Consider the following 18630-nt stretch of genomic DNA (forward strand, 5'->3'; position numbering starts at 1 on the left):
ATATAGAGTTAGATTTTAAACACCTCATGCTTGTTAACGAGTTACCACGTATGCAACTTTGGTACAGCAAAACAAATGTGAATGAATGAACGTAATTTTTTGCATGGCAGGGTAACGACGGGTGTTCTGTTTCATATAACTCGTGACTGTTTACGAGATACGGTGTATGTAACTTTGTGGGTGATTATTGAACACAATTCTAGTTATATGCCAAAGAACAGTTTTTTAAAATAGAAAAGATCCTGTTGTTGAAACAAGCTGTAAGTACAAATACAACCATACATTACGGACTAAACCACTACAACAGATAGACAACATATTAACTTATTGTAAAATGAACAAAATTAGGTTTGTATAAAGCGTTTACCTCCTGGATGAATGGCAATTGATGAAATCCATTTTGCGTTTGACAAGAGTTTTTTCGAAAGCTGCTGTTTTACTAAGTTGTAGACACGTACGTATTGCTGCGTCTGTAAAAGATTTGGGTTTTGGATATTTTGTGCGGTAATGTAATGCTACAAATGTAAATAAGTACTGCAGTATACGCTTAAGAGATATAAAAATCATGTTACTTATACTTCTACAGCGAGCATGAGGTGTATGAATGCACCATGTGCGTTTGATGTATAAAAAAACACCAATGTAACTCAAACATAACCAAAAATGTGCAAAACTACACTAAGTGTTACCATTAAACATAATTTGCTTACTGCCACAAAGAAGAAAGGTCTGTTCGGATGAAACAGCACGCTCTGTACTGCTCCCTTGCATTTACTGAAGGGATTCTGAGACCTTCTTTTAGTGAGTTGGTGCAAGAATACTTGCGCGTTGGAATTGTTGGGCACGGTGGCTGCAAAGTAATCGCCCTTGGCATGCCATGTAACCTTGGATACTGCCTGGAGATAAAATGGGTTAATTTTATTTTTGATTTTGAGGGGAATGGGGGAAAATAATTAATGTTAGTTGATTCTATTCTATGTGAGTGAGGTCCTACAGCGTGACAAGCCATGTGATTTGGGATTTAGGCCAAAGTTGGTCTATTACTACCCATATAAATACGAATAAATATATAAAACTTTGAAAATGACTTACTTTTGGATGTGTTATAACAAGCCTGTACCCATCTTGATATTCTAATCCTGTTTCTACAGATCTCCAGGGAGGAATGAGGGAATTGCTCTTCTCACTCTTGCTCCGACTCTGCTCCTCTTCCTCCTCATTTGGCTCATATGATTGGAGGAGGCTGTCGGTTGCCTGGGCAACCAGTCGATCTCCAATGTAGGGGTTCAAAATTATAATTTTCGTGTCACTAAAAAAATGATTATAAAAAATTTGTGTAACAAAAAAAGGCCTGGGTGTTGAAGTTATGGGCCAATTTAGCCTAAATCTCAGGTCCTTTACAAGGACTTCACCCACATAGCACAGATTACCAAATTTTGTAGTAAAACATCAGTAAAAATGTGACAAACATTAAAAAGAAAAAAAACATAAAAGAATCCAATACTAAAAAGAGGAGAATGGTGTTTACCACACTAAAAAGGTAAATAGTAAATACACATTAAAAAGTAAAATATACTTACACTGTGATAGCTAGAAGACACACACTGGTATTAGGACACCATGATATACATTTGATTGCTTCCTTTTCATCTATTTTAAGTTCACGCACACAACGAGCTGTTTGTACTTCCCATATTCTAACTACACCATCGTCAGAACCTGGGAATTTGTGTAAAATATTTATCAAGTTATTTCAAGTTTTACTTTCCAGTTATAACATAGGTGTCTTCTTATACATCAGACACATATGGTGTATTTAAACACCTCATGCTCACTGACCAGTTATAACATAGGTGTCTTTTTATACACCGGACACACATGGTGTATTTAAACACCTCATGCTCACTGACCAGTTATAACATAGGTGTCTTCTTATACACCGGACACACATGGTGTATTCATACACCTCATTCTCACTGTCCAGTTATAACATAGGTGTTTTCTTATACATCAGACACAGATGGTGTATTCATACACCTCATTCTCACTGTCCAGTTATAACATAGGTGTCTTCTTATACACCGGACACACATGGTGTATTCATACACCTCATTCTCACTGTCCAGTTATAACATAGGTGTCTTCTTATACACCGGACACACATGGTGTATTCATACACCTCATTCTCACTGTCCAGTTATAACATAGGTGTTTTCTTATACACCAGACACATATGGTGCATTTAAACACCTCATTTTCACTGTCCAGTTATAACATAGGTGTTTTCTTATACACCAGACATATATGGTGCATTTAAACACCTCATGCTCACTGACAAGTTATAACATGGGTGTCTTCTTATACACCGGACACACATGGTGTATTTATACACCTCATGCTCACTGACAAGTTATAACATAGGTGTCTTCTTATACACCAAACACACATGGGGACTCATACACCTCATGCTAACTGTCAAGTCCCTAAACCCTACACACCTGATGCCAACCATTGTCCTGTAGTATCCACCGATATAGTACGGACCATGGCTTGATGACCCCTGTAACACAGAGCTTGTACGGTGGGGAAAGGTCGAAGGTCACGGGGTTTAGGGAGGTCAGGGATAAGGTCATCAGGGTTCACGTTAAACTGAAAGAAAAAAATATAAAAATTTGTATAAAATTGCAAAAAATGAATGGTGTAATTCAGTCATAGTCCACAGTATAGTAGGGATAGATGGTCCATGTTTTCATTCTCTTTTATTGTCTCATTTGGTAGTAAACAAAGAACACAATTATAACAGTATCCTCAAGAGACAAGTTTTAGCTCCCTAGGTGTTGTGGTAATGAGCCAACTTTTGCTTAAACCTTAGGTCTCATGACATGCACTGTAGGACTTCAGCCATTAATAATAAAAAAAACTTGGTCTCTTTCATCTTACCTTCATTTTCCTCTGACGAGGACACAGATAAAGATCGAGGCATCGGGCGAATCTTTCCTGGATGAACTTGGGATATTGAGGAACTCTTCTCAATGAATCGTGCTTCTCGGGGATGAAATCAAACTTCCGGTCTTCTGGGTCGTCTTCTTTCCATTGGTCAATCTAAAGGAGTTAATGAGTGTAACCTATTTATCCTAGGGTCTAGAGAATGACAGTTGTTGTAATACGGGTGTATTTTAAGTACATACATGAATGAATTTAACTTCTTTATCTCACGTAGCGGTGCAACCTCGATCATTATAAATTATAACACCGATGTTCTGTTTCATACACCTTGTGTCCGCTCACGGGTTACCATGTATGTAACTTAGTGGGTGATTGTTTTTCTGTATGACTGACAATTCATACAACCTATACACAGCACATTACCTCTTCTTGAGTTGGCAAATACTCTGGGGGTGGGTTATAAGATGCTTCATGCCCTGGCAGTGCTGGTTTAGGTGCAGGAATGTGCATTTTCTGTCTCGCAAGTTCACTATGGCTCTAGTAGGTTAAAAAGTAGTTAATCTGAGTGCTTTTTTTATCGGACGCATTTGAGATTGCAATTTTACGTTAAATATAATCAAATTTTGGCGGATTTAAATTTTAAACTAAATCCGGGGTAACATTGCTATAACACAGTTACATTCAGTTGTCAAACATAGGGAACCTCATTGATTTATGTGGCGCTTATAACAGCTAACACCTAGCAGTAGGGGAAAAGCTAGTTAAGGCTTAAAACATGGGTGCTATAACAACTTGCCACTTTTTCAATATTTATGGTCACACGAAAAGTGATCCCAGGCACCCATATATGATATAACATTATACCAATGCCACATAAATAACTAAAGACGTTGTAACTCAGAAATTGCAAGCACTGATGGTGTAGATAGTTGGCCAAAAACTACATTACAATATAAATTTCATAATGTATACATTTCTTGACCACAAAATATAGAACTACCTTTTTATCATCATTCACATCTGCCCATAAATCATAGAACTTGATTTGTTCTTCATCATCTTGCTTAGGCTTGCCAACTTTTAGCCAACCCATTTTAATAGCATGGACAAGCTTGCCAACCTAAGTATTAATTACATTATAATGGGAAACAATATGAATAAAACTTGTTTTATTCTAAAGTGGTTGTTATAACAGGTGTTTTGTTTCATACACTTTGTGCCTGATTACCAGTTGGTACATCTGAAACTTTGTGACTTTTTTTTAATGTATATATGGCTGATAATTTAGGCAACTCATTAGTGACTACTAGGCTGGAGCAATTGCTGTTAAGTGTCTTGCCCATCGATCCACTCGCCAACAATAGTATCAACATCCAGCATGAAACCCATGAACTCTGAGCTATGGGCAGCCAAGGGCAGGCGTGCTAACCACACCAGGCAAAACATATTATACCAATACTAACCAATGGAACTTACTTTTCGTTTTTCCACCAGAGAAGGGGTGAAACTTCTTTTATGAGCAGGGGCGTTATTTATTGGGTGTAACATTTTTTCATTGGTGAAAAAGTCAACGTATGGCTGTAATGAGAAGTATAAGATTGTAAGTTAAAGTTAAATATGATTGAAAGTATGATTACTTCGGCTATTAGGCAAAATGTAATACAGTCTCTTTTTAGTTTTGCAGGTATAATATATACATGTTAATTTTACTCAAATTCTTGCTGAATGGCAGATGAAACATAGGGAATATATTTATTGTTTATATATATATATATCAAAAGTGCTAAAGAAGAACAGAAAGTACTGTTAAAAATGTTAGGGTGGAAAACTTGGTTTTCTGTTTAAATATCTTTTTAAGGAAACAGACAGGAAAAATTTGGAAGGAGCCTTAATTCTCTTTATTCTGTTAAATCTATAGTACTAACTGTATGCAAAAGTTCAATAAGCACTAGTTTGGCTGGAACTCTCATAGCTATGTTTTCAAAAACTATAACAGTGTATGAAAATGTAGAAATAGAAATATCAAAAAAATAGAAATAGAAATATGATATTCGAAATTCTTACTTCATGAGGGTCATATTTAGCATCATAGAAAGAACCTCGTTGTACTCTGTTAACCAAACTCAATTCCTCTTCAGTTAAAACATGGTCTCTCCCTGTTGTTTTATCATGGATCGTTTTCCTGTGGTCAGAAAATGAACAAAAAATGAGTTGCTAATAAAGTTTTGAATGCGTGAATTTAACTTGTTTAAGCACAACTTTTAAAAGAAGGTGACAGCATATGTTTTAGTATACCAGTTTTAAGCTTGATATAGCTATTACCTTGCTGTTAGGTGTCTATACAAACAAGCAGGGCCAAATTATACAAAAAAATCCCCAAAAAATTATCACCCATAAAGATGTGGTAACTCGTAAGCTAACATGAGGTGTATGAAACAGAAAAACCGTGTTATAACAACTATCGTTTCCAGCCACATGAGGATAAGCAAGTTACATTCATTCATTCATGTGCACCCAACTTACCAGTATTCTGGGTTGTCCATTTTATCGAGAAATTTATCCAATTCATCGTTATTTCGAATTGGTTTTGCGATCTTTTTCCCATCCAAGTCATAACCAATATGAGGAAAGTCTTCATACCATTGCATGGGTATGTTACCAACTGTGTTTCTGCTGTCCTGGTTGGGAATAAATATTTAAAGAATTACATTCCCTGAAAAAATGGTGCTGAAACGTTGGAATTGACCATGCTTTTATACTATACGAGCCGCTTAAAGATTACATTATGCCTGGTAGCAGAAGTATCTGGATGTTTTGTTATCTGAGATGCATTGGCACTTCAAAAATGAAGTAGAGACAGGAATAGTTAAGACATGTATTTCTATGCAGCGAATCCAATTTATTTGCTCTAACGTTAAGTGATAAATGCAGTGTAGAAAACCCATGTGAGCATGACTATCCTGGCATTGCAAACTCAATTTTATTCACAAAAAAAAACAATATCAGAATTTTTTTATTTTAATTTTAGAAAACATTTAAAGATTATGTTAACTTGTGTAGACAACTAACCTCCTCATCTGAAGTGTCATTATCATTATCTTCAGTTTGTTTCTCAAGTTTTTCATTTATTTTTGCCACAACTTCGCTTGTTTCCTTTTTTTCTTCTGTGTGTTGTGTTGGCTCTGTTGATTTCTAAAATTTAACAAGTTTTTTAAATAAAATGCATTGTATAAATACAGTTTAGAAACAATCTTCAACAGTATAGGCTATCTCAAGTTAAAGTCAACACAAATTTACAGAATATGCAACATAACATTTATCCAAAATTAAGCATGAGTTTGGCTTATTTTTCAGTCTTCTCAAAACAATATGAAGAAACTGCAAGTTTTTGCCTACTTTAGTCAAAGGAGTGCATGGATAACCATGTCATTTTAACAATATTACCCCGATTTTTCTAAAAATAACAAAATCATGACGCTTTTGGTGGTAGAGTCATGCTGTCTTTATATTTGTGCCACAGTAGTGTGTTGCAAAGCAAATAAGCTTATCCTGTGTGTGTTTTAAAATGTGTATGTTTTATAATATGTTTATATGTATGTGTCATATATATAATATGTTTATAAGTATGTTTTACAATATGAACAAATCAAGGCAACATAAATCTATCACAAGTTGCTCCACACCTCATTCACTTCTTCCCCTTCTTCTACATCACTATCCTCTTCACCCAACATAGAGTCATCTGAATCAGAGTCCTCGTCCTCACCAAGTCCAGAATAATCGCTCTCGCTCTCTTCTGCCACTGAGTGGGCGGTTTAAAAATATATCATTTAAATATTAATATAGAATCGACTAATTCATATAACTGGCAAAAAAAATAAAAAATACCATTTTCTTCGTTCTCTTCTTCATTCTCTGACTCTTCTTCTTCTATGGGCTTATTTGTGAATAAGTTTTCCTGAAGTAAAAACACAAATAAGTTGCAGCAAAACATAACCTTTGTTAGCTATTAAATGCTCTCTATATAAGTACATAAAAAAATCTGTAATATCTCATAAGTGGGCATGGGGTGTGTGAAACAAAACACCCGTGTTATACCCACTGTCATTGCCTGTCACATAAGGATAAATAAGTAACATTCAATTATTCACAAAAAAACTTAAGTTTTACCTCATTCTCTCCCAGTATAGAGGTCTGTAATTCACTCAGTGGTCTCTTTTTCTTCATACTTGTAGTTTTATGTAACAAACGTAGATTAATCTGGTAAATACTAAATTTTATATCATAAGATTAGTTTTAGCTTTTACGTACAAAATACAAAAAAACTATCACCCACAAAGTTACAAGTGTGGACACTTGTAAGCTGGCACAAGGTGTATGAAACTAAACACATACGTTATAACGACTGTCGTTGCGCCGCCACGCAAAGATAAAAATGAATTAGTCACATTCACACATTCCAAATATTTTTTACACATGCAACTCGAAAGGGAAAACACCCTGCGAATCACACATGGTCGACAAGTCTTTTCGACAAGTGTAAAAAATAAGTCATTTAAACGATTTTAATTAAATTTGAAATCCACAAAACCATTCAATTTTACACTGAATACATTTTATTATTATAAATTTATATTTTTAGAGAAATTTAAATAGAACCCGAATTTTATTTACAACCTTACTTAACGCTCGAGTGATTTCTCATAGCGCGTATTTCGTTTTGTTTTGATTGTAGCAGAAATCGAAAAATCGATACGGTTTTGCAGCAAAATTATAGTTTTTGGACATGGAATACCTAATTTTACTAATACTTATAGCTATAACGTTCTTATGCCTTGTATCTACCGTACTTTACTTATTAGTCCACGTCGGAATATTTGGAAATATCACAGTAAGCGTTGGAAAGCCTGTTATACAAAACGTTTGCATTGGATATAAAACATACACAGGTTCCTACAAAAATTGCGGGGCCAACTTTTCTGCAGCGTTTACTTTATTCCCGCAACTACAAAGCATTGGTATTTACTACGAAAACCCGTACAAGTGTACAAAAGACCCGGCGTATGAACTTGACTATGCAGTCGGGCTAATATTAGCCAAAGGAGATCATAAGCCCGACCCAAAAATCGTAAAAACGCTGGAAAAAGAAGGCTATAAGATGACAGAGCTGCCAGCAATAGAATATGCAGTGCAGGCTAAATTTCCGCTAGTTTTTGACGTTTGTTCTGTCATTGGTTCCTGGAGAGTGTACCCGATTCTTACTAACTTTATCAACAAAAAACGTCTTTCTGCTCACCCATTTATAGAGATTTATACACCTGGTACTATTCACTACTTAGCACCACTTAGCAAGCAATCTGATTTCTTTGTACCTGGTGTATCATATAGGCCTGACAATTATGTAAGCTAAAACATGGTGTGGCAATACGCCAATACAGTCGAAAAATTGGTCCAACCATGTGCCATAGCCTACTCTTAAAATATAATTACCTTTCTGAATCTGCTTTGTATAATTGCTGATGCTATTTTAAAAGTTTTATGAATACAGTGGAGACATTTTATTGTTTTGTGTATAATTTTTGTGGTGCCAATGTAATGTGTTTTATTTATTTGTGTTATTTATGATTTATAATGCTGTTATATTTGCTAAGAAAAATTCTGCAAACATACTACGTAGTGTAATTATACAGCTGTTTTGTATTCATGCATTTGATGCAACCTGTATAATTAGTAATTTAAAGCTGTAATAAATTGCATTTCCAAGACGATACTTAAACATACATATCAATTATCTTAAATTTATTAAAATTTTGGCACAACTATTATGAGTGAATTTAGTTTCTTTTTTGTACTGTCAGTAAGTCTAATTTGATTTTGCAACTCAAAAATTTTATATCTGCAATGGGTTCACAATTCGTCGTTCTTGTGTTATTTGTTTAAAAAATCCTAAAACGTTTGTCAATTTTAGTTGAAAAAGTGAACCTTTTGGTCAAATATGGAAGTATTGGCCAGTGTGAAGTCTTTACTGCTTGCTGTGGCACAATATAGGAGTTGTAGATCAGAGAGCACGCTTTCACAACTTCTAAGACATATTGAGGTAACGTGATATACTGGTATCATATATTGTACCACTTTTGATTTTTGGGTTTTTAGTAAATTCTGGGGTGATATTGTTTATAGTTACACACTTACACTCATAGTCAAAAAAGAATACAATATACTTTGGTTCTCACATCACATGTGTGCATAATTTTATTTACAGTCAGTTTATTGGTATGCCATAGCCATAACTGATATAAAAACAACTTAAACAAGCATTTTAACATCAACTATTTTATTTAGGTTTTGCTTGCAAGTTTGAAAACGAATGAAGTTGATCAAATTTTCAACTCTCATAACACATTGGGTGCGGAGTGTCTGTCGTCCATAGTCGAGCTGTTATCCGCCAACGACAACGATTCACATCTGGTTAACAAGATATTTCAACTGTTTAACTTAATAGGTAAAAACTACAAGAATAATGAGTTAATGACACTTATTTATCCTTGCATGCTAAGGGGGTAATGACAGTGGTTATAGAACGAGTGTTCTGTTTCATACACCTCATGCCTGCTTACAAGGCACTACATATATATCCTTGTGAGTGTTTTTTTTTCTCTGTATGACTGAAAATTTAGACACCCATTAGTGACCACGGGTAGCAACAAAAGTATCAGTTAAGCATTTTGTTCAGATTTGTTTATTTTTATTCAACTTTTCTATTTTCTTATTTCTACAGCCAATGTACCACTTTCATGCAATTACTTATACAGCACATTTAATCTGACTGCAGCTTTATCTGCTTACATTGTTAAGCATGCAGAGTCTTCCGCAGATTCACATAACATTCTACAGGTAATATGACCAGTTTTAATTTATTGTTAACTAAATGAATGTAACCTAATAAGTTGAATGTAATTCAAATCTGCAGGTAAAAAAACACATTATAGATAAAAAAGGTTTCATTTAATTTGACCTTCATTATTGTATTCCAAATGATAAACAAAATTTGTATTGTTGTTCTTCCTTTTGCTAAAAACTTTTTAGCACATTCTAATCAAACCATATTTAAAGTGCTTAAGGTTACTTGAAAGAACAACTTACGGAAATTGTGTTCCATCTTCAACTGCTCATCTTGAAAAACTTCTCTCTTTTCTCCTGCAACAAATGTAAGAAATACAATGGATGCACAACATACCGCCCAGCGGCGTAACCAAAATATGCAAAAACAAATTTTTGTTGATATTTAATTATATATATACAGAGTGAGGTCCTGCAGCATGGCATGCTATGGGCATGAGATTTAGGCCATATTAGGCCTATTACTCCAGTTTTTAATTAAGAAGCTCTTTTATAATGCATGACTTTTTGTTTTACAGAGACAACTTGACAGGCGAATATTCCAGTGTTTGTCTTGGAGTATTAAGTAACTTAGTAGCAAAAAATGTTACTCTGCAAGCCCAAGTTAAAGGAATGGTATGTATTTGTGTTTGTATCCAGTTTTTTTATGCTAGTTTGTATACAGATGCTTAGAAAAACAAAAAAATATGAATGATATGTTATGCCAAAATACTTCTGCCAATAAAGGTAAAACGAACATTACTTTACAGATGGGCACACATCGTATACGAACACTTATGAAGTATTTGCGTCAAGATTCAATAATTAACAAAGTCAGTGTTCTATCCATTGTGACTTGTGTCTGCTGGGAGGATGACCTTGCGAAAAAGGTGACTTTTTTAATCTCTAGCATTACAATACAGGACTGTCTGTTTAAGTGTCTAGTTTTGAGTAATAGGCCAACTCAGGCCTAATCCCATGATATGCCTTGCTGTAGAATCTCAGCCATATAGACTTAAATATAGTCATTTTTTGCAGAAAAAACAATATATATTTTTCTTAACAGAGTTAACTCAAAAAAACTGAAAATGTATCCTTATGTTTTTCAGCTGTACTCCATTAAAAACGTTCCCCAAACACTGATGTTGCTTTTCTCTCGCTTACCCAACTCAGATGATCTTCTTACACAACACAGAGCAGCTGACTTATGTGTTGAACTGCTTAAACATGAGGAAATGGTTCAACCCTTTACAATGTGAGATTACTCTTTTCCTACCGTCTGTACAAATGACAGGCACTTGTATTGAGCCTGTGTTCTTGTCCCTCATGCACACTGTCAAGCTGTGATGAAAGCCTCCTAAAAAGAATATACTTTATGCTCATTGTGGAGTTATTTTTTTTTATAGTTTTCTGTTGCAATAGAAATCTTACTTCTCCAATGCCAGTGGCTTGTATTGAGCTGTGTTCGTGCCGTCCTATGCTCACTGCCAAGATATGACATGATCCATATTACAGACACCTCATACCCATTGTCAAGTTATAACAAGTGTTTTTCTGCCAGATATGAAAGCGAACAGAATTGTGCGGCTCGTCTTCTACTTTCATCAGTAAACTCCCCTCCCCAAATGGCAGCCAAGGTAAAAATATTACAAAGTCTCTAAACCCTCATTCTTTACAGATTTATCCACCGTTTAGTACTGTTTAGTGTGGTCGATGGTCATTCTTTAGAAGTTTTTTTACATTGTACCACCAACCCCTAAAACTCTGCTCATTAGTTCACAGATCTCTGCTGTTTTTTCATTCTTTGGTTTTTTTTTTTAGATTTTGGAAGTTCTTCTGTCATTCTGTCAAATCAGGGGTGTTCGTCACTTCATGCATGAACGAATCGTTAAGTGCGATGAACCGTGGAAAGCCCTGCTCAGTCATGCTTCAGCGCACGTGTCGAGAGCCAATCACAAGGCTTCGTTACTCGCTCTTGACTTAATACTTGAACTTTGTGAGGTGAGAACACATTCTTTTAAATCTCTGATTAATTTTTTGTTACTCATTGGGGTTAACTATTTCATAATAAATTTAAATAACAGCCTGGGCCTTTGGATATTGGCCCAAATCTGGACTAAATCCGTAACAAATACCTTACCCATACAGAATAGAAAAAGAACTTAGTATTTTACTATTTTTAAGTTAAATAAATTTTACTTCACTCTTAACTTTCGTCCATATTTTCTCAGGAGGCAGTGTCTTGTCCATTTGACGAAGAGGACGAGACATGGATGGCTGATCTCGTACCACTTATTTACCAGCAGATGGCACCAACCGTCAAGGACGAGGACCAATCAGTCTCGGAGATATTGCTTTCAGCAGCCACCACAAAAACCATGAAATCTCTGCAAATTTTAAGTTGTACGCATAGTCATATAGAAGAAATGTATAATAAGCATAATGCTATTTAAAAAAACTTCAGGGCAGTTGCATGTATAAATTGTCTGTCATATATTTAAAAAAAAGGATTGATCCATTAAAAAACAATCTTCCTAAAAGTTACATACTTAACTCGTAAGCGGGTACGAGATGTATGAAGCAGAACACCGGTGTTACAGCAATTATCATTGCCCCACAATACGATGATATAACAAGTTACATACCGTTATTTAATCTATGGTTCTGGTTTTCTTACCTAGGTCTTTGTACTGAAGAAGAATTACGAAATCTTGTTGCTTCTGATTTTCGTGAGGTTGTTTTAACCCAAGTAATTGAACACCAGCTTACACACAACCTTACTGGGATGTCGGGAGCTTTTCTACCTGAATGGAGGTAAATATAGGATTCAAAATTGTTCTGATGCTGTGTCACAGTGGTTAGCGCGCCTGATTCTACCCTAGAGGTTAAGAATTCAAGGTTTGACGCTTTTACCATTGTGGGCTTGTAAACTCTTGGGCAAGACACTTGAAGGAAATTTCCCTAACCAAGGCGTAACTTATGGATAGTATGAATTGTCCACAATATAATACAAACGATACCACAAAAATGTTGACATAATAATTACCTAGAAATTGAACCCATAATAGGCCATGAGGTGTATGAACAAGGACTTGGGTTTTAGTTCAGAGTTTGTTCATTACCCCATACAAACCATATTTAAACATTTCATAAAAAAATCTTCAATTGTCTATGTTTTACAGTAACGTGGGAATTGATGTTGTTCTGTTTGGTCTTGAACTGGTTCTTAAACTAAAAGCAGTGTTGCCAGGTTTGGAAAAGCTTCTCTATGAAACATTACAGGTATATGGGGCTAATCAATTCGATTAAAACATTGCGTAACACTATTTTTTTACTATATAATTTTTGTCCCAAAAGTCATGATTTCAAAAAGTACAAATGAAATATTTTTCTTATTTAACTTAGCTAAATAGTTTCAATTTGGTTTTGGATTTTAAAGAAACATTTTTTGCTGTTTTTCACTTAGTTTTAGTTTTCTTATAAAATACATTAATTTAAATAAAATAATTGTTTAATTACTTTATGCAGGACAACAGAATAGTCCCATTTTTAGCATCAGCAATTACAAGTAGCAAACGAAACAGAGTTCAAACTGCTTTACATTTACACCAAGAAGCTTTACCGCTACCAGATTTCCCTGCTGTGCTGTAAGTAATACCTCATGCTCACTGTCAAGTTATTTCACCTAGAATTTTAATAGCCCCATGCTCACTGTCGAGTTATAAGTGGCCGCAATTCTAAAAACCTCCCTAATTTACAGTTTAGCGGAAAAAATCACAACTATGAACAAACAGAACTCACTAATGGGTGACAATGAAGTTTCTACCACTGTACCCCATACTCACCGCCGAGTAGTAAAAACATCAACTTCAACGAGATCTGTAAAAGCAATGGAAACGTATGTAAACTTACCATTTAAGTGTCTTGAATTATACTTTATATCTTTGTGTTTTTTTTTCTTCCACTTTTGTCTATTATTTTAAACCTTTTTCTTCTATTTTTGATTCTCCACAAATTTTCCACATACTTTCAAAACTAAACAAACAAAACGTTAATTTTAATTTTCACAATAAATATAACAAACTTATTTCAATCTACTTACCTTTATAAAACCACAGTACTCCAGCATACACGGATGACAAGGAAAATATCCTGAGTTTGATTCAGAAAATACAAAGCAATGATGAGGTATATGATGTCATAATGGTGATTATGATGTACCTGGGCGACATTTTCTCGACCCTAACTTTTTTAATCTAATCTTAAAAAAATAAAAATTGAATGTAGTCCAGCATATATAATACCTTTTTTGGGCAAAATCAGGCCTAAATCTGAGGTTTTTGACAAAAACCTCAACCTTATAGAATAGAATGATGGTATTATTAGTTGTTGGGTTTATTTTTTCATTTTTCTGCAGTCAAAATTTGAAACAACTGGAAAGACTTCCGAAATAATGGACATATATGAGCATAAGATATCCTCACTTGTGGTAAGTCTGCTATTATTTAAGTAGATTGGTGCAACACAAGTCCCAAGGTTTGCCCTGTTAGGGTTGCTTATCACCCTGAAACACAAGGCTGCAACCCATTTAGGAAGTAGTGACTTCTGTGTTGGAACAATGTATAAAGTCAAGGCCTTATGCACACATACTGACAATGGTGTCAGTATCAAATCCAGTATTCTTTGTTAACAATGCGAGTGCCTAATCACTTAGCCATGGGACAGATCTTTTAAATGCACATATTTTTAATTTTAACTCCAGACAAAGGAGAATCACCTTGAAGATTTATTGGAAGCAAAGACCCTTGCACTCGCACAAGCAGATCGCTTGATTGCGCAATATAAATTCCAACGTGGGAGGTGTGAAGAAGATGCTAGGAGGATGGCTGAGCTACTTAAAGAGTCCGAGGCTCGCTGTGAAGGTGAGGTTTTGAGAAGGTCAACTTGGAATGTAGGCTTATTGGGGCAGGGATGTTCTTTTCTATGAGGGTGAGGTCTTCAGTGAGACACACTTGAGACCTGGGGTGTAGGCTTATTGGTCCCAGTCTATTCTATGAGGGTGAGGTCTTCAGTGAGACACACCTGAGACCTGGGACGTAGGCTTATTGGTCCGAGTCTATTCTATGAGGGTAAGAGTGCTGAGCAATAAAGCATGGCGACATGGGTATTTCATGCTTTAGTTTTCACACAAAGGTGTAGACCCATATCGCTTTGTTCCTTGATCCTGCCTTGAATTTAAGCTTATTATATATGACCAAGGATATCCAAGCATTACGGAATAATGACCACAATATTGCAGAGATCGCAAGGCACATGAGAGAAACTGAGAACGAGCAAACAGCTGTTGAACGAGAGCTTGAAGCAGTGGTGGAAGATAATAAGAATCTACAAAACATTGCTGATCAGTACGAGCAGATGCAATCAGCTTTCCAAGACAAATCCCATAAGTTGGAGACTGTTTTTTTGTATTACAATAGTAATATGGGTGTCTTCTTATACACCAGACACACATTGTATATTCATACACCTCCTGCTCACTGTTAAGTTATAACATAGGTGCCTTCTTATACACCAGACAGCCAAACACTCATACCTTCTCATAATAAAATCAATACTTTCACAACATATTAACAACCACCTTCCACATACAGAGTTGAAGTCCTGGAAAGAAACCTAAAAACTTCTAGACAAGAATACGACACACTGAAAGAACTGCATGATATGATGCAAAAACATAGCGAGAAAGTGAAACAACAACATAACTCGTAAGTTGGAAAGTTGATAGATTTGAGGAACAAGTTTGCCAAAGCATATACAAATACAAAGAGGGGGGTATTTAGGACCTAATAAAATAGATATATTTACATGTTTTTTTTTTCAGATTTTGTCTTGATTTATAAAGTATTTGCCTTTTTTTAGAGCAACTGTTCGTCTTGAAGAATTAGAAGAGGAAAGATTACAACTGATGAAGAGAATATCTGAGCTGGAGTCCTCCGTTTCGGACCTCACACAACTTGTAGAAGAACAAGACCGTGAAGTGCATCAGTTGAGGCAGGAGAAGACGCAATGTGAGGTTTTAATCAAGAAGATGAAGTTGACAATTGTGAAGAAAGACGATGATATAAAGGATCTTAAAATAAAGGTGGAGTTGGTTGTTTAGGGTATATTGCATCTTGGGATTAATTATTAGGTCTCGTGGTGTATTATTTCTCATTAAAGAGTACATCTTATAGAAGATTTTTAACTCTTTAAAAAGATTGCAAGGTTGGGGAACTTACATTACCCTACAGGTTGGGAGACATTTTTTAGAGGTAATGGGTCAAATCTGGCATAAACCCCAGGTCCTTGGTCACCCATACAGTATAGAACAGTTGGGAATAAATTATCAATATATTATTATTGTTATTTTCTCAAGGTGTCTTCACAAGAACACAGCAAACAACAAGTTGAACACATTGTGAAAGAGAGAAACACAGAAATCAAAAAACTCAATTTCAAACTCGACTCAATGCATAAAAAGGTAACGTTCCCCTCTTATATAAAAGTGCACAATATGTTAAAGTTTTTCATTTGAAACATTTTAAGGCAAACAGCTGGCTTTGGCTTTTTTACTGTTCTAGTGGCAGAAGTAAATTTTCTCTAGTGTAAAAGAAAATTATCCCATATTAATATCGATTTTTTACCGGTCAACACTGTTTTAGGTGGCAACACTTGACGCGGAACGAGCAGACGGGGCGAAGGCGCTCACAGAAAAGGACGAAGCGATTGAAAGTTTGCGACAGAAACTCGACAAGCAAGCTCAGACATTACTCATGATAACTGAACTGTCCAACAATATTAGGGGCAGCCAAGCGTGAATCACGTGATTCACGCATCCTCGTTTTGGTAATAACATATTTGCGTCCGTTTTCAAAATATTTCGCACTTTCAATTTGAAAGTCATCCCGCTAGTGCCACATATTATTCCTGTGATATATTATAACTTTATACTCCTTTAAATTCGTTCAAACTGGTAGTTTTTTCTGCAGTAGCATCGTACGCGACTGGCTAAGCGTGTATTATTTTAACCTTGTCCTAACACGCAACCGAGTAACTATATCGCGTATACAGCGATTTACATCAAGTGCCATAACTTTAAAACACGTAGATTTCAATATCTCTTGGCCCGTACGTTCATTTATTCATTTCGCATTTTATAACGCTGTCTTTCCAACCAAATAAACGCAACGTTACTTAACTTAACGTCGCTGTTGTTGCTGGATTTGAAATAGCTCGTCTTCTACGTCATCGATTTCGTCATCAAGTTCCCTTTCTCTCTCGATTTTAAGAAGCTAGAATGCAAGACATGGTTCTAGTAGTTACTAATATATAGTAGTTACTGCAGTAGAGTAGGGGAAGACGGGACACCTTTAGCACATAATATCCAAGTATCCTGATCGTGTTTTGAACAATTAACAACGGTCTATGAGAGTCGTAAGGATTAGTTTTATAATTCTTTGATTGTCCTCTGTTTACTACCAAATGGGACAAGAAAATAGAATGAAATCACATCAAACCTGCGTTTTTTCGAGCTTCTCGCCGCTTCCAAGTCGATCTTTTAGTTTCTGGATGTCCTGTTTTTTCTTCTGCAGTTTTCTCATCTTTTTATCCAAGACCTCTCGTTTTGTATCTTCCAATGTTGGAACATCCGCGTTCAAAGGCCTTTCAAACGTTATCTAAGAATAAAAGGGAATATTTAAGTGGTACTTGCAATTTGCATTAAAGCATGGCGGCGAGCATGAGGTATATGATTAGTGTTTGAGTATACCATGCCTTGTGTATACGTAGAATATATTAGTCCACATATATGTACAACACCCATGACTCTTTAATGTAAGCTAATATTGAGTGATAAAATATCGCATTTACCGTTTTCTTAACGTTTGTTGTGTCTTGGAAAATGGCAGCTAACGTTTCCTTCGAGACGTTTGACCTGTAGGTAATTTTGAAGAGTAACTCGCTATAATGAAGAGTAGTCCTATTTTTGAAAATTAGTAAAATCAAGGTCTAAAATAAATGTGTAGAAAAGGTAAACTAATTACCTACATAGTTAAATACGGGGCACGAAGTGTATGAAACAGAACACCCGTGTTATAACGACTGTCGTTACCCCACCACGCGAGGATTCATAAGTTACATTCTTTCTCACGTTAATACTTACTTAACTCCAGCAGCAGCGTCTTGCAACAACCAAATTTTTTGCCGCAATTTGTTCATTAGCACGTGATCCTATATTAAGTGTAAAACGGTGTTAATATCACGACTACTTTAGGCAACTTAGCAAATTCGATCGCATGAGTAAAATGTGGTGTTTTATCAAACTATATGTTTTGTAAAGAAAAATATTTAATTCGTTCATATATTTTGGACTTTGAAGCTAACGGTAGTCTAGTCTTACAAGTTACAAACCAAAACAGTTTTTTAAATTTCTACGGATATGACGAATGACGTGTCCATGACGTCACCTATACCTCTTGTTTTTGTGCAAGTTCCATCTGATGACGTAGACCAGCTAGCGAGCTGTCATTGCCCGATACAGGTTCTGGCGAGTCGTCACCTTTTTGCTTATTTTTGGCTTGTTTTCGTTGCTTATTCCTTTTTGATGCTTTTGTCACCTTTTTCTCATTAAATGGGTCACAAATTAGAACGTCTGTCATGGCCGTAAGAGCTAACCGCAACTGATTCTAAGTAAAAATACTAAAAACGACAACGAAATCATTAAAATGTTATCAATTTTAATTTAAAGTTTGGCTATGGCTTACAAAT

The 18630-nt window shown here is 35.5% G+C and overlaps 4 protein-coding genes and 1 long non-coding RNA gene across 9 annotated transcripts in view; 2 read left to right on the forward strand and 3 right to left on the reverse strand.

The window, feature by feature from the left end:
• The window catches only part of LOC149734892 (SMAD family member 4-like), a 44705-nt gene that overhangs the window by 9016 nt on the left and 17059 nt on the right, over positions 1-18630 (reverse strand). The gene's annotated exons all lie outside the window — the stretch shown is intronic.
• The window catches only part of LOC149734893 (ribosome biogenesis protein bop1-B-like), a 36618-nt gene that overhangs the window by 929 nt on the left and 17059 nt on the right, over positions 1-18630 (reverse strand). The window contains exons 1-16 of one of the 2 annotated variants that reach the window (XM_089879500.1): positions 7342-7364; positions 7117-7216; positions 6835-6904; positions 6630-6748; positions 6016-6138; positions 5470-5624; positions 5011-5128; positions 4423-4524; positions 3947-4066; positions 3370-3483; positions 2941-3102; positions 2499-2649; positions 1581-1719; positions 1093-1309; positions 711-896; positions 368-470 (exon numbers count right to left, since the gene is read on the reverse strand). In XM_089879500.1, the coding sequence (XP_089735626.1) occupies positions 368-470; positions 711-896; positions 1093-1309; positions 1581-1719; positions 2499-2649; positions 2941-3102; positions 3370-3483; positions 3947-4066; positions 4423-4524; positions 5011-5128; positions 5470-5624; positions 6016-6138; positions 6630-6748; positions 6835-6904; positions 7117-7173 (1936 nt within the window). In that variant the 5' untranslated portion in view covers positions 7174-7216; positions 7342-7364. Of the gene's footprint in view, positions 1-367; positions 471-710; positions 897-1092; positions 1310-1580; positions 1720-2498; positions 2650-2940; positions 3103-3369; positions 3484-3946; positions 4067-4422; positions 4525-5010; positions 5129-5469; positions 5625-6015; positions 6139-6629; positions 6749-6834; positions 6905-7116; positions 7217-7341; positions 7365-18630 lie in introns of those variants that run through there. The other variant, XM_089879501.1, reaches the window with a different exon arrangement.
• On the forward strand, positions 7627-8922 carry LOC149734894 (testis-expressed protein 264 homolog). The gene has a single exon (XM_089879528.1). It carries the CDS (start codon positions 7733-7735, stop codon positions 8354-8356), a length of 624 nt encoding a protein of 207 aa, XP_089735654.1. The 5' UTR covers positions 7627-7732; the 3' UTR covers positions 8357-8922.
• On the reverse strand, positions 8621-11393 carry LOC149734895 (uncharacterized). Of its 2 annotated transcripts, XR_016385151.1 has the most exons (5): positions 11257-11393; positions 11102-11182; positions 10990-11042; positions 10090-10143; positions 8621-9411 (listed from the first exon to the last, which is right to left on the reverse strand). It is a non-coding gene; the product is annotated as an uncharacterized LOC149734895 (long non-coding RNA). The 2 variants fall into 2 exon arrangements; XR_016385152.1 differs by having other exon boundaries at positions 8621-10143.
• Positions 8910-17067, forward strand: LOC149734896 (protein CIP2A-like). Its single transcript, XM_089879499.1, has 22 exons — positions 8910-9043; positions 9289-9448; positions 9725-9840; positions 10060-10154; positions 10365-10461; positions 10596-10715; positions 10935-11080; positions 11387-11462; positions 11647-11826; positions 12057-12228; positions 12507-12639; positions 13008-13107; positions 13354-13472; positions 13586-13723; positions 13944-14013; positions 14243-14314; positions 14588-14747; positions 15125-15272; positions 15477-15590; positions 15745-15967; positions 16241-16345; positions 16527-17067. The coding sequence occupies exons 1-22, from the start codon at positions 8942-8944 to the stop codon at positions 16680-16682; spliced, it is 2802 nt and encodes a 933-aa protein (XP_089735625.1). The 5' UTR covers positions 8910-8941; the 3' UTR covers positions 16683-17067.

The sequence above is a fragment of the Ciona robusta genome, chromosome 6 (genome assembly GCF_009617815.1).
Source record: "Ciona robusta chromosome 6, ASM961781v2".
Lineage (NCBI taxonomy): Eukaryota > Metazoa > Chordata > Ascidiacea > Phlebobranchia > Cionidae > Ciona > Ciona robusta.

What these genes read in the sequence shown, in the direction of transcription:
- LOC149734894 (XM_089879528.1), top strand. Translation starts at nt 7,733, where the DNA reads ATGGAATACCTAATTTTACTAATACTTATAGCTATAACGTTCTTATGC.
- LOC149734896 (XM_089879499.1), top strand. Translation starts at nt 8,942, where the DNA reads ATGGAAGTATTGGCCAGTGTGAAGTCTTTACTGCTTGCTGTGGCACAA. An exon ending in ATTCACATAACATTCTACAG is followed by an intron (nt 9,841 to 10,059) that starts GTAATATGACCA and finishes CCATATTTAAAG; the next exon opens with TGCTTAAGGTTACTTGAAAG. An exon ending in TCTTTTCTCCTGCAACAAAT is followed by an intron (nt 10,155 to 10,364) that starts GTAAGAAATACA and finishes TTTGTTTTACAG; the next exon opens with AGACAACTTGACAGGCGAAT.